We start from the raw sequence: 15,041 nt of genomic DNA, 5'->3' as shown, positions 1-15,041 counted from the left end.
CTTTTCTCAATTAGGAAAAAGAAGGTAGAAACAAAACCAACAAAGGGCAGAAACTTTCCATTGCCATGAACAGACCCCTTCATAGTAGTAGTGCATAACCCAACATAACCCTTCGGTGTATTTCAGAACCTGCAAGAAACCAATTCGCCAGTTAAGTCATTACTCACATGACACAAGTAATTAATCATTTATGATCAGCTAGGTGCAAATACAACAAAAGGGAATCCATATAGTTTTATTATACATGCACATAAACACACATATAGGTCAATTGTATCTTGTATATCTATTTATATACAGCATCTCTTCCAAACTTCTTGAACCTTAACTGTTAATATTATATGATAATAGAACCTATTCCTCATTCAACAAGCACTTTTCAGGAAAGGTAATAAAGTTGAACAACTTACTACATCCCTTCGTACTGCTTCAAGTTCCTCTGGAGACTTTGCAGAAAACTTCTCTTCATAGTACCTCTCCTTCCAACCCGGTTCACCCAATTTGACCTAGAGAGGGAAACAGCAAATTAATTCTCAAATTGATCCCTAATACCATTGGAAAATCTACACTTTATCTTTAATTCAAGAGGGGGTTTCAATATCATAGGAAAAAGATAAATATGAAAGGCGAAGTTGTGAAGCAAGTTTATCATCCATGAAATTGGGAACAATGACAATAGCTGCTTAAAAAATAAACTCCTAATGGTTATGCATGAACTGAGCTTTCAGTTATGTTCTCATCAAAACTGGATCTCTCACTATAAAATTCATCAAATTCTTTCTTCCACCTAACAACATATTATGTGCACCCTATCTCATCTGGTAGTTCACACAATACATGTACCAAAAATTCTCATCCACAGAAGAGGATTTGCATATACACCGACTCATATGAAGAAGAAAACAGGAAAGTGTAGCTAATGCTTAAACCTTATCCTCCTCTGGATTGTCCATATTAAATACATCGGACTTCTCACGAAGCAATTCCTTGAGCTTAGACTTCAACTCTTCTTTGTTTTCTTGTATCTGATTGGCAGCATGCATAAAAAACCAGTTAATGAGTAATATATTCTGCATAACAAATTCTAAATTCAAGAGAAAAGACTATCCAAGTGATTAGCGTATATAAACACAACACACGCATATATCTCAGTTCCTAATAGCAAAACCATCAATGAAAGTGATCGATAGAAACTAATCCTAGAAAACGGATAGAACAAAAATTACATTAAACTGCCTCTCCCTAAGCAGGAAAACATACTTCAATTTCTAGATTGTTCTCAGCTTCAACAATAGCTGCCCCTATAGTGGCTCCAGGATCCATCCGTGCAACTTTTTGGGCCCTGATGTAGGTTTTCTCGGTTGTAGCAGATTGTTTGCAATTAATGTCAAGAACGGAAAATCTTGAGGTAGCTTGGCCAAGTTGATCGTACCTAACAGAATTTGAAAAGTCCTTCTGTTGATAGGGTGAAGGTGAAGGACCAGAAGCAAGGCGAGAACCATGGAACCGAGCAACTGGAACAAGCGATTCAGGTCTATTTGTAGGTTCAGAATCATCTCCTCTTTTAGCTTGAGACTTGTCACGCTTGATTCTCTCAGCTTGCCTCTGTATAGAATAGCAGACCATAATAGTGACTAATGCAAGTCAATTGAGATCAATAGTGCATATTGAATCTCGTGCTAACAGTCTATGTTAAAGTAAAGCAAAAGGCATACAATTAAGACACAAGTTCTAAATAAATAAATAAAAGCAGAAACCCACAAAGTCAACCATAATCAAATTTCAAGAGACGACCTTTTTCCTACTGGGTTAATAAGAATAACAGAAAGATTTAGACAATTCATAGACTCTGCAAGAAAAGGATCACCAAGGCTCGCATTTGTATTCCATAATTTACTTCCATGAAAAATCAAAATTAATGACCTCATTAGATGGATGCTTAAAACATCAAATAAAGGAAGCAAAACCGGAACAGTAAAAGTGTAAATCTGTAAATTAAAGTTATGCACCATCCTAACCGCCTGAAAAGCGTTCCTATGTCATCAAATAATCATCATTACAGAAGTACAGAGGATAGGGCAGATAGTCCTACTATCATGGCTATTCACATGCCAAAGTTCCAACTCTGGCTGTGGGAGGAAAATTAGACTCACTTATAAGTTGGTACAATGGATTCCTAATGGCTAATCATTTTTGCGAAGAGGGGGCAAGCTTGAAGCAGTTGCTAGCAAAGCTCATTGCACTGTCTTGCAGGCACCACATGTGGGCCCGATTTGTCACAAAATTGTATCAGAGCCAACCCAAGAACGCTATGCGCAAGTCCAGCCTCATGTGGATTGGGACAGTGACAATCCTTGAAGGAGAACAATACTACTGGCAGCAGGTCCAGCTAAATGAGCATGGCAGGTCCACATAGGGTGATAATGATATCCCACATTGGAGGAAATTGGAATATTTCTGTGTGTAGAATTGACTTCTCTAGCAAATTAGGTTGATCATTTTCATAAAACAAGGACAAGAGCAAAGAGTCCTGCTTACAGGGCCCCAGCACATAGCCGAGGCATGATACTAAGTAGCAGCACTAAGTTACTGTAGCATAAATCGTAACTTGTGTGCATTTCTTGGTGCACAGAAAAAGGCTGCCACTCATCACCATGAGTTTGTTTCGCATGTTCATCAAGAATCGACTTGGGTGCATCATTAGAAAATCCAAGTAATAAAATTGAAGAAACACATTCTAGTTGCTTGCTGAGTGGATCTCGTGAAACAAGATTATACTGAGCATACACTTCAAGCTCACACTTTAATGCAAAAGAATATAATGTGGCAAAACCCATGGAAATAATAACTGCAAAGTGTAGGACTAAAAAAGAAAAAGAACCAAGTTACCGACAAGCAATGAACAGAATGAGGGGGAAAATAAGGGAAGAACCAACCTGATGTAATCGGGCCCTTTTAAGAAATATTTTATCTTCAAACGATCCCACAGCTTGAATAAAGTGCTCGACCCTGCTCAGGTTCGGCTGAAAAAGAAAGAAACAGAATATAAGATAACAAGCCTGAAACTATTAATAATTAGGAAGATAACAGCACTAAAACCATGTTTATCCAAACAATATCATGCATACCTTGCATCCATCAGTCAAATACCCACCCAAAACCCTCAACTCCTTTTTATACACAGCCATCAGCAAGTTGATTGCACCCTGTATAAGAAAGAAAAGAAGTACATTAAAATCAACAGCACCATCAACAATTTTGTCTCTTGTAAAAAGCAATCGAACACCAGAAATCCAGCAAGTGTACTCACAATATTCCTAAATCAAGAAAATCACACTGTCTACTATAATTTCTACCGATTTTACTAAGAAATTCTGGATGCTGGAAATCACATAGTAGAGCAGATGAAATCACATATAATTCAACAATAGTTCCAATAACATGTTGTACAATCATCAATCAATTTCACATCTTATGAAAACGTGAACACTCGCCAACCACATATAAGAGTTTGCCAACATCAATGCCCTATACATAAGGAAATAGGTTACCCAACCCTCAACCAATTATTTACCAATTACAGTCTGCAGAGTAACTCTTACCCACATCTTAGCCAGCTTTTATCAAAACATATCTGTATTTATTCATTCAGCTTGATATTACAATCCTCACTTGGTTGTCAACATTATGCAATGCCTCTTCTCTGACAAAGGGCTGCTTCTGGAATTAATTTCAGCTTAGCATGCATTATATTGGCAGCATTGATTGATTATTAAAACTTAATTAAGCCACCTAAAAGATTCAAGTGTGGTTTTAATGTGGTTTATGGCAAGGAACTAAAGAAAGGAGAACTCTTCGCTCTTTAAGTTCCTGCCTTTGGCTCAGGCTAATTTCAACTCTGAACTGTCAAGTAAGAATGCATGCCAAGCCTACAGTAACTCAGAAAGTCGAAGATTAGAATACAAGAGAATAAACAATACTACCAAACAACTGTAAACAAAAAGCATCTCTTAGACACACCTCACGAATCTCGAGCGTGGGCATATGCGGCAAAAAATCATTACCGACAAAGAAGCATATGAAAATAAAATCATCAACAATGCGTTCAAAGTCAATCTCGAAAGGCAGGTTAGGAATCCTCATCTCATATTCCAGATATTCACGAAGAGTCCAAATGTTTAGAAACTGCAAAATGAGACAAGTTAGCTTTAGTATCAAAAACACATATCTCTGTTTAATGTTCTTTCATATATGTTATTATTACCTGATAAGGTTTTTTAGGCACAATTTCAGCATCACCTTTCTCATCAAATTCACCTGCCTTTCTCTTCGCTTTCCCTTCACAATCTGCAGCTAAATGACCCATTTGACCGCAAAGAAAGCATTTGTCTTGTTGCCCTGGAGTAAATACAACCTTGCAAGAAAAATTAGAAGAAACACCTGTCATCACGAAGAAAGTTCAAAGTTGGGGAGACACCAAGCAGAATATCCAAATCTCTACATAACCCCATCCATTGAAGCATAAAATTTGACTCAAACTCCCACCCCCATTTGCCAGCAATTTTTTACATGAAATCATTAGTTCTTTCTAAAGGATCCTGAATCAAAAGACCCCAAACTACTAATGAAATAAGAGTTGGGCAATGTCACAATGCCATTCAACAACAGGTATACCTCTCTAAGTATTGAAAAATGAACTTCATGAGTGGCCAAAGCCAACATGATCAGATCAGCATCCTGTACACGCAGCACAGATTAGTCAATAATTGTGAGAGTGCACAAGAAAGTGAAGATATACATACAACAATTTCAACATATATATCATCTTAACACCTACCAATCCATACAGACAATGGCGGGTGTTTGGATCATAACCAGGAAGATTCCTTTGGAGACGGATGTACGACATGATCTTGTGTTCCCCTTCACCAGGAACATTTGCATCAGAAAGAATAACCTTCATGAAAGAGAATAGTTTGCATAAATTGATGCAGGAGTTGAACACGTCTAGACATGCTAGAGACCAATACACATTAAAATTTGCGGTACAAAGTAATTGGACTAATCTAGAAAAAGAACTGTCGTTGAGGGCCCACAGAAACAATACCTTGACATTTTTCCATCCAGGGTCATTGTTCAGTCTGAGGTGAATGTAGTATTGCAGAGCAATGGATAGAACAGCCATGAATGGTGTTCCAGGTGTAATAACATTAGAATCAAAAAGCTGTGATTGCTGTTTGGGGGGAAGGTTCCTGCCTTCTTGCTCAAACTCCGCACGCAACCTTTCCTCTTCAGCCGCCTACAAGCAATATTGCATCCATGAAAATAAAAATATATTATTTACGCATTAACTGTGTTCAAAGTGAATCACTACAAGGATGCACACCGCATCAGCTGCATCTTTGGCAGCTCTGAAACGCCTTGACCGCTGCTGATTCATCTTAGCTCTTGGCGCCACACCATCTATCAATCAATACCAACTTGAAGTTAATGAATTTGACCCATGTCAGCTTGCATTAACTTCCATTTACTACTACCATTGTTAACCTTTTACCCACCAATAGCCATGTAAAGCAGTTTCCGTGGTCGCACCATAACAAAGAGCCTATCAATATAATCAAATATGCATTGAAACACCTCATCAAAAGTGGTTGGAGAAGGCTGCATAAGAAATTAGGTTTGTCAGCACACTTATCTAGACAAAATGAGGATATTATATTATGTAGAAGACATGTCACAACTCATATTCAGTAAAGCCTAAGAAATCAGAAATGAATTCTCAAAATTGCATCATATTTTCAAACACCTCTCCTGATTTGGCAGCCTTCAGAACTAGTCTTCTGAACTTGTGACAAAAACATAACAAGGAAATTGGGATAACTGTTCAATGCAGTCCATAGAAAAGGAGAAGCAGGAAAAACCTTATAAGTAAAATGCCAATTAAATTCATAGATTATAGTATATTTAATCCAGGGCATCGCAACAACTTGAAGAGTGTAAATCTGAAACACCTTATCAAGTCAAGTATTACCAATTAATAATTGCCTTTTTAAGACTCTTCCTTGCTTCCTGGAATAGCATATTATTTCAATTCCTTTACAATAACAACCCCAGCTATTACTTTTTATCTTATTATATCTAACCCATCAACAAAATATTACAACCACAAATCTACCATTCTGCATGGATATACTAATAAAACAAACTATATGACATTTGGAATGTTCATCAAACTTCAAAAGTACCCTAACATGTCTTAGACATCACAATTTCTTCATCTAGCAGATTATCGCTCAGGGCACATGACCTATAGTCATAAAGCTTCCTCTTTTTTCCCCTTAAAATCAACTATCACTCATAAATTTCGATACAAGTTTTATGCCCGTTGTTTTTTTAAGTTACCAAGACAATGTTATAATTTGAGGTATTTTACAACCATGCTTTTGAGAACAATAGAAAATCAAAATGCCAATAAATTTGAGATCTGCGACATCCCATAGTTCACAGAAGATTTCTACGAATAATCATAGTCCATCCAAAGCTAGTCCAAATTAAGGTATACCATGATATTAGAAGCAAAATTTCAATGCAGTAATAACTACAAACTCACCCACATCATATAAAGGTGGGTAGTGAGAAATGAAGAAACATTGAGATGGAAACTAATGAGTCAAGGACCTTTGAATAAACATCCTTGAGACATTGACAGGAACTATGAACATCTATAGATTGACTTACCACACTTTCTGGACATGAAATTGCATAAAATATGTAGGTCGTTATGTCTCAAGTAAGAAACCATCATTGGATTGCCAGCATCACCATGATTCACCCATCACGTTTTCCCCCATATGAGAGACAGTAAAGAGCCCATATTGGCTTAATATTAGGACAGACACAATAAGTTATCAGCTCCATGAAGGAGGGAACTGAAGCATAGACATAGTGACCATAGAACAGTGCTGCCACTAGAAAACATAGAGCTAACAGCACAAAGTGATGTTCTGTGGAAGCTGCAATTACCAATGCTTCACAGTATCGAGTTTGGATATACTTATCATAACTCTAACTTACTCAAACAGCAACTAACACTAGTGCCACACTGACGCTGGAAGCCCACACTCTCATTCTTAGTGTTTGTTCTTGTGGACAGATAATTCAGTCTTCAAAATAGAACCCCAAGACAAACTTACTTTTGTTGTCTTCTTAGTAGAAAACAACATACAACCACAAGCTCCATCTCAGCACTAGAAACATGAAATATATACAAATAAAACACACCCGAAAAACCATCAAGAAACAAGCATGCAAGTAGCACCACTTGTCTAAAAACAGAAGTACTAAAACAAAAAAAAAATACCAGACCAGAAAATCAAATGGTGCAATTCAAACAATAAAACCACCAAATCCACGAAAAAAACTTAATGAAAAGCAGGTGCTTGAAAACTTACGCGGTCTTCAGGATGAAAGCAAGGGTGAATAATTCCATTCATATCCAGGTACAAGTTATCGTATTCGATGTTGTTAGGATTCGGCTTGCTCGTATCCACCGGGATTTTAACCCCTTCTATAACCACCGCCTCTTCTTCAATCACATCCACCACCACCATCGGATACTTCTCGGCCAACCACCGGTAAAACGCCGGAACTCCCATTCTCAATCAAACAAGACAAAAATAAAAATGAATTGCCCCCAACGAAAAAAGAGATTTATCAGAAAACCAAAACCGTATCAAAACTAAACAATAAATTCAGCTAAAATGCGGCCAGACTGGCTTTCTGCAAATTGCAGTGCGGGAGCTTCCAAGTACACAACAACAGATCGAATACAGTCCAGAATATCCGAATCCAAGAGAAGAGAATTAGGGCACGATTTTAGGCCAAGTGGACGAAGATACCCTCAGATTTGAGGAGCTTTTCGGTAATTCCTTCTCTTGCCCGATTTACTGTGTGGGAAGATATTTGAAATATCCCAAGATATTTTTTCATGTTCACAATTATTATCTAAATAAATAATAACTGACGGGCCGGGCACAAATTCATCGTATACAGGACCAAGTTCATCTTATCGAGGCCCACACTTATGAGCCCATACAAATCAGTAACATTTTATACGGGCTTGTCCCTTTAGGCCCAAATTGGTAGGCCAATGGGCTCATATGTAAACTATTTGTGCCTGGACAGAACAGTAAATGCTGACAGCTTCAAGCAGTTGAACAGACATCCTTTCAGTCTTAAATTGCTGCGCTATCAGCCAACTACCCCTTTTAGGATGCAGACACAGAATTCACTATTACTTCAACTGCAAAATTATGAAATCTTTGACGTATATCTAATTATTTAATTCAAACTAAAAAGTTAAAAGTTAAAAATTCAATATTGTATACTATATTAGTTATATTTCCGACACTTATAATGAATATTTTTGTACATAAAACTCGACTTGTTAGATATTCAAGCTCAAACTCTGCCTGCTTCCCATTCTGACTTTTCCGCATTTGAAGTTGGAAGAGAAGCTCGAGAAGGAATACCAAACACTTGTCGGGTTCAGACCAAAAATTAACTCATTTTTAGAGAAGAAGAAAATAGTACGTTGTTTTATGTTCCGGTAAGAGGATGAATTATATACGTCAATAATAATTTTAAGCCAAATTACATTTTTTTGTCATGTAACTATAAACCGTTAATATTTTTTATTATGTAACTTTCTTTATTTACATATTTAATCCTTTTTTACAGAATTAATTCTGAACATCTCACATTTAGTCATTTTTTGTAAAATTTAATTATTTGTTGTCAATTTTGATCCCCTTCATGCTAGAGTAGATCTCATATTTGGTCTTGTATTGTAGGTCGAACGTTAGTACCAAAATTATCAACACATGACTAATATAAGTTGTATTTCATGCAATTATGCTAAAACTCCATTTCAAGGCGGTTGATGTTGCGTTCAACGATACCTTAGCATGGTGTACTGCATCCATTTTGACTTTCTAGCATCGCGATTTTCTTCTTGAAAACACGCCTCGTTAGGGATAAGAGACGTTGGGCTTATAAACTGCACAAATTCACTCTGCATTTGTAGGACGCATGGCAGCATCACAACAAACTAAGACGTGTGAATGGAGGGTTGTTATCCTGAAATCCTTAAAACAACTCAATTTATCCAGCTAGGTTGGACCCTGCAAACAGACTGCTGTTGCTGCCTTAAATATGCATGACTTGACATACAGCACAAACGCAAAGTAGAACACACATAATTGGTCCAAAACCAGACACTAATCAAACGTGTAAGAGGCGATAATCTATGTACTTGTTGCTGGGCTGCAGTACATGTGATGAGGTATCAATGGTTGAGGTACATCCGTAAGTCCTTTGTTTCTCCGGTTCCCACAACCTTAGCTGTATTGGCCCACGTACATGTCAACCTCTCAACTTCCTGGAGAAGGCCATTTGTTTTGTCTTCAAACCTAATTCATCAAGATACCCATATCTATACTTCTCTTGACTTGGAGATTTTCTTTTTCCCAAATGTTTAAGTAGTTGGCGACGAGCCGTTTTCAGCTACCCGATGCATGTTCTTCGCTGCCTAATCGAGACGTCGCCTTGACCGACCCTAATATAACATACAAAGTCTTTGCAAGTATACGTAATTTTGAATTTTGATCATATATAGAAAAATTGAGTGTGTTTGTAGAAAAAAAAAATGAAATTTTATCAAGTATTTTGGAAACACCCCTTTAATTATTTACATATTAAAATTGAATAGCGAGCAGTAGAAACCCTCCCAAGCAACCCCATCTCCCGACGTAATCGGAAATGTGGAAGAGTTTGTTGTAAGAAATGGAGGGACATTGCCTGAAAATGCAAGAAAGAAGCTAAAATATGTCTGATGAGTTAGAGCAACAAGTGCATTCCCATTGGGAAAATTCTTGGATTGAATGAGGCAGGCAGGCAGGGAGGTTGGCTGGCGCCAATAGGTACATTTGCTTGTTGTCTTCACAAGAGTAAAGGGGGGCAAAGGTAACATGCCCTTCATCTTGTCAACCCAATTACTTTTTCTCCCTTCTGCCCAATCATTGCTCTCAAACATTAAATATTTTTACGACATATATAGTTAAATCAACAACATATTTCCCTTTTCCTTTAGTGCAGGTAGGAAAAAGGTCAGCCGTCAAAACAGCCCCATCAAGTTCTAAAATCAACCACAACTGCTCCTTGTAATCTCAAGTCATGAGTATTTTGAAGATCTGATCAGTGTAATTTACATGGAGAATTTAGAAAACTAATCTGATCCCTCAAAATAGGGGTTGGCAAGCAGATGTGGTGTCAACTGGCTTTCGGTGAGGAAATGGTGGGGCAGCCCTTCTACTTCTCAGTGTTTAAATGTCACAAACAGCAACACATTTCATTCACAGAACATGGGATGGCATTCCAAACAGCCTTTTCATGACCCCACTCCTCTTGTTTGCCTTCTCTACTTCATATTGACAACCCCCCAAGAATTCTTACATATATCTTCCTCAAACAAAGTCGATACTTACCTACGGGTATTACACTTGCTATGTGATTAAATATTTTTTAATTATCTAATAATGATATGATAAAAATAATCGGCTCGCTATGTTGTTAGTTTGAATCTGACTGAGTGAGTGTTTGTAAAAATTTCTACTTTTACAGAAGTGATTTTTGTAGACAAAATTCAAATTTTTAATAGAATCAAAAGAAGGTAATGTTTGTAAAAAAAAAAGCAAAGAGCAGTTGAAAGTGATAGTGTTTGAAAACAAATTACTTCTGAAACAAACGTAATTAATTAAAGACAATTTTGTCCTCTATGTATTTAAAATATATTATTATACTATATTGCACTTGTTGTTTATCAATAATAATTATTTTTTCCCATTTTATTTCGACTAGTATGTTTCATATTTATTTTTTTTAAATATTAATAAAAAAATGAATGGTCAATATGCAATCGATGATTCATACATAATAATTAAAAACTTGCATAATTTCCAAAAAAAATAATTTTATTAATTACTCATATATAGCCATTTAATTTATATTTTTTAACAATAAAAGGAATAATATAATCATATAATACAACAAATAAAATATTTAAATACGTGAAAGTGCAAATCTGATTATTGTTAAACTATTCAAATAATTTAAAATTTTAAATATGCAATTTTAAAAATAAAATAAAAACCCATTTTAGAGTAGATTATGTTGTTTGATTTTTGAAAAATTGGCCTATTAATTTGATCAGTCGTTTTCCACTAACTGTGTAGTAGGGGACTAATGAATATTGTTACAATTTTATATCAATGATATCACTTTTTGTGTATAGGTAGCATCACAGTAGTGTAATTAACGCAATTGATACACATTTGTAACAATCTTTGACTCATCTTAATAATAATTATGGAAAGTACTATTCCAGACGCAAAAGTTGTCACATTATATTAATTTTAGCAATTAATTTATACATTGATCGCGACTTTTCCTCTAGGGAGGTGCATAGTTACGATTTTAAAGGACCACATCGCACGTCCTTTAATACGGACAACAATATGTAAGGTAACTATAAACAAATATTTTTCACATTAAATTTTATTAAACTAGTCGTTGTGGTACGTCATTTTTCGGGTACATATCATAAAATATTTTTTGACGTTTTAAGATATATCATAAATAAGAGTAAAATATATAAACCCATTAACAAAGATAAAGAAAGAAAAAAATAATAACTTATCAGTTAATGTAAATTCTGAAAAGTTGAATAAGTTAGTTATTTTATCACGAATGGCATTTTTTACTTCAACAAAAAATTAGTGCAGCGATGTCATTAACCGTCGTTTGAGTGTGGAGAGATTTTTCTTTTAATATTAGAGATGCATGAATCTATATTGACCATGCCTAAATTCATATTTCAAAATAGTCGCTCATAAATAATCCGCATAAATTAAATAATCACTTATAGGGTAAAAATTACTTTAAGTAAAATAGACATAATCGGAAAACTTCTACGATTGTGAAATGACTGCTTGTAATAATCTAGTTATAAGTTATTATCATAATAAAGTTCATATTTACATCGACTCAATTTCATAAAATATCTTATGAAAAAAAAATACAGTGTATTTTTCTTAAATTATAATCTCGACGACGATAAAATATCGTTTTATATCAATAAATTTGTTGAAATAAAATGAGATGTGAATAAAATTACCATAGAAAGACAAAAACAACCTTCCAATGGTGCCAAGCCACAAAAGAATAACATTACCAAATACATCCCAAATCATTGATCGTTGATCTATAACTTGTTATGTAAAATTATTTTTATTTTTTATATAATTATAGAAATTACTCGTAATCATGAAAAGGGTTTAATGTAATCTATTTTTTTGTAATATTATAAATGAGCAAATTATTTTTATGATAAAAAAAATAGCAATTTAAAAAATATAGGAAGGTTTATTGCTATTGTTTTTTATAGAAGCGCAATTTGCTCGTTTACAATATCATGGGAGTTGCTTACATTTTACCCCAATAAAAAAGCATGATAGTTTGCATAACGGTGTTGAAATTTTGGAGGTGTGCATGTAATTTCCAAAAATAGGGATGATATGTGTAAATGTGGTACATATTTCTGGTGGGTGAATGCGTAATTATCCAAAAGCAGGAATAATAATTTGTGTAAATACACAATATATCACGATGTGTAAATGTAATTATCTCTTATAAATACTTTTTACAAAACGAATACTTGCCCATCTTATTCTTGGCATATGTTTTATGGGAAAATTGCAAGCAACCCTTGTAATATTAAAAATGAGATGATTACCCCCATATAAAAAAAAATAGCAATTTAACTCCCCTTGTTTTTTAAAATATAGCAATTTACCTTTCTATATTTTTTAAAATGAAGCAATTTACCTCCCTGTCTAAAGAGGTAAATTGCTTCATTTTAGAAAGTACAAAAGGGCAATTTGCTATTTTTTTCATGAAGGGTTATTTACTCATTTGCAATATCACATTGGAGAAAATTGCAACTAACCCAAAGTTTTCTCATGTCTTTGTAATATTTTACTTTATAAATGTCTTTTAGTGAAATATAAATGTGAAAACATAAACATTCTGGCCGTACCTAGTTAAATTCGGTATTTTTTTATTTTTTCTGTGAGTTCCTAAGTGTATTTTTTTAATTGAATCATAGAGAAATATTTTAGCCACGTCAGGAATAAGATTAAACAAAATCAATCTAGCCCAAAAAGAAAGGGAATTTTTAAGGATTTAATGCAATTTGTCTCATAATATTGTAAATGAACAAATTATTTTTCTATAAAAAAAATAGCAAGTTATTGTGTTTTTTAAAATAAAACAATGTACCTCGCTATAAAAAAAGACAAATTGCTTCATTTTAAAAAATAAAAGAAGATAAATTGTCATATTTTAAAAAACATGGAGAGATAAACTGCTAAAAAAATGATAAAGAGTTAATTTACTCATTTGCAATATTATAAGGGAATTACTTGTATTTTTCTGAATTTTTTAAATCAAAATGGAATTTGATTGGACGTAAATTAATTACAGGGAGAATTATACTCACCTCTCATAAGGTTTGGTATTTGTTTTTGTCTAACAAATAAGTTTTTTTGTTAGTTAAAATTCATTGAATTTGTTAATATTAACAAAAAATTTGAATAACAATTAATATTTATCCTTGATTGATTAGTTCCAGATTTATTGCAGGTCAAATATATATGTTTTGGACTAATCTACCTTATAACGATGAAAATATAGGTCCTCAAATACGTCAATGTGTGAAAAATGTATGAGGGTAATTAGGTCATAAAGATTTACTTGACTTACAATAAATTAATGAGGAATAGATATAGATGTTTTCTGGTTTTTCGTTAATATCAACAGATTCGGTGGATCTTGACTGATTGAGGGATTTATTTGTTAGATGGAATCAAATTTCATGAGTGCTAGATATAATTTCTCAAATCACAAGAAATCTACGTGTAATTACATCAAATATCATGAAATGAGAATGTAATTATTTCTTATTTATATAGCAAACTTAATACATTTATTGTATAATTATACATAATTAAAAAAAATGATCAATTATATATTACATATATCATGAGAATGATTTGGTCGGTAAAATCTTATTTAAGTAAGAAATTTTTGAAGAGGGTGATAAATTTGTTGGAAAAAGAGGTTAAAACAGAGAAAGAGGGACCCAATTGTCCGGAGGAATAGGAGCAAGAATTCGTAAACCCGATGGCTTCGGCTCCCTTCATGTTTTTTTCTAACATAAATACACAATGCCCAAAAACACCCGTGGTCTCTACTTCCCCCCCTCGCCCTACCCCCCCCCCCCCCATCCCCACCCTTCTTCTTTTTATTTTTTATTTTTTATCTTTAAATATATTAAATTAAATAAATCTCGAGCTGGTTTATATATAGACTGAACTCCGCTTCATTGCTATCTCACCACTCTCTCTCTCTCTCTATAAAAAGAAGGAAGAAGAGGAAAAAGCAGAGAGAGAAGCTTAATTTAATAAGCACAGCATCAAATGGGTATGACAAAATCCAATAAGCTGTCCCAAAAGGCGGTGATCAAGCAGATTATGAAGCGGTGCTCGAGCTTAGGGAAGAAACAGGGGGGGTACGAGAACGACGAAGGGCTGCCATTGGACGTGCCCAAGGGGCATTTCGTGGTGTACGTAGGTGAGAACCGCAGCAGATACATTCTCCCCATCTCAATCTTGACCCGACCCGAGTTCCAGACCCTGCTCCGCCGGGCCGAGGAGGAGTTCGGCTTCGATCATGACATGGGCCTCACCATTCCTTGTGAACAACACGTTTTCGAGTCTCTAACGTCTATGCTTAGGTAGGAATGATCATCAAATTTTTTTTTTTTTAAAAAAAATTACTGCTGGAGGCTGCTGTAATTTTATATTTTTACCATCCCTTGTGGGATTTTTCTTTTCTTTTTTTTGTGGGGGGGGGGGGGGGCGAGA

General features: G+C 34.8%; 2 protein-coding genes across 6 annotated transcripts in view; one reads left to right on the top strand and one right to left on the bottom strand.

Annotated features, from left to right (window-relative positions):
- LOC105166022 (5'-3' exoribonuclease 3) overlaps positions 1 to 7,882 on the bottom strand; it is a 12,892-nt gene extending 5,010 nt beyond the window's left edge. The window contains exons 1-15 of one of the 5 annotated variants that reach the window (XM_011085213.2): positions 7,452 to 7,880; positions 5,559 to 5,661; positions 5,387 to 5,463; positions 5,108 to 5,299; positions 4,838 to 4,957; positions 4,675 to 4,737; positions 4,265 to 4,414; positions 4,021 to 4,185; positions 3,129 to 3,206; positions 2,937 to 3,023; positions 1,433 to 1,605; positions 1,261 to 1,342; positions 930 to 1,025; positions 411 to 506; positions 59 to 129 (exon numbers count right to left, since the gene is read on the bottom strand). In XM_011085213.2, the coding sequence (XP_011083515.1) occupies positions 59 to 129; positions 411 to 506; positions 930 to 1,025; positions 1,261 to 1,342; positions 1,433 to 1,605; positions 2,937 to 3,023; positions 3,129 to 3,206; positions 4,021 to 4,185; positions 4,265 to 4,414; positions 4,675 to 4,737; positions 4,838 to 4,957; positions 5,108 to 5,299; positions 5,387 to 5,463; positions 5,559 to 5,661; positions 7,452 to 7,655 (1,757 nt within the window). In that variant the 5' untranslated portion in view covers positions 7,656 to 7,880. Of the gene's footprint in view, positions 1 to 58; positions 130 to 410; positions 507 to 929; positions 1,026 to 1,260; positions 1,606 to 2,936; positions 3,024 to 3,128; positions 3,207 to 4,020; positions 4,186 to 4,264; positions 4,415 to 4,674; positions 4,738 to 4,837; positions 4,958 to 5,107; positions 5,300 to 5,386; positions 5,464 to 5,558; positions 5,662 to 7,451 lie in introns of those variants that run through there. The other 4 variants (XM_011085215.2, XM_011085211.2, XM_011085212.2 and 1 more) reach the window with 4 other exon arrangements.
- LOC105166021 (auxin-responsive protein SAUR50) lies at positions 14,496 to 15,013 on the top strand. The gene has a single exon (XM_011085210.2). It carries the CDS (start codon positions 14,595 to 14,597, stop codon positions 14,913 to 14,915), a length of 321 nt encoding a protein of 106 aa, XP_011083512.1. The 5' UTR covers positions 14,496 to 14,594; the 3' UTR covers positions 14,916 to 15,013.

This window comes from Sesamum indicum, linkage group LG7 (assembly GCF_000512975.1).
Source record: "Sesamum indicum cultivar Zhongzhi No. 13 linkage group LG7, S_indicum_v1.0, whole genome shotgun sequence".
In the NCBI taxonomy this organism is placed as follows: domain Eukaryota; kingdom Viridiplantae; phylum Streptophyta; class Magnoliopsida; order Lamiales; family Pedaliaceae; genus Sesamum; species Sesamum indicum.
The sequence above is the reverse complement of the archived record's forward strand: the minus strand, read 5'-3'. Positions and strand labels throughout refer to the sequence as shown.

Bases quoted from the DNA above. Each gene is read 5' to 3' on its own strand.
- LOC105166021 (XM_011085210.2), top strand. From the start codon at position 14,595: ATGGGTATGACAAAATCCAATAAGCTGTCCCAAAAGGCGGTGATCAAG.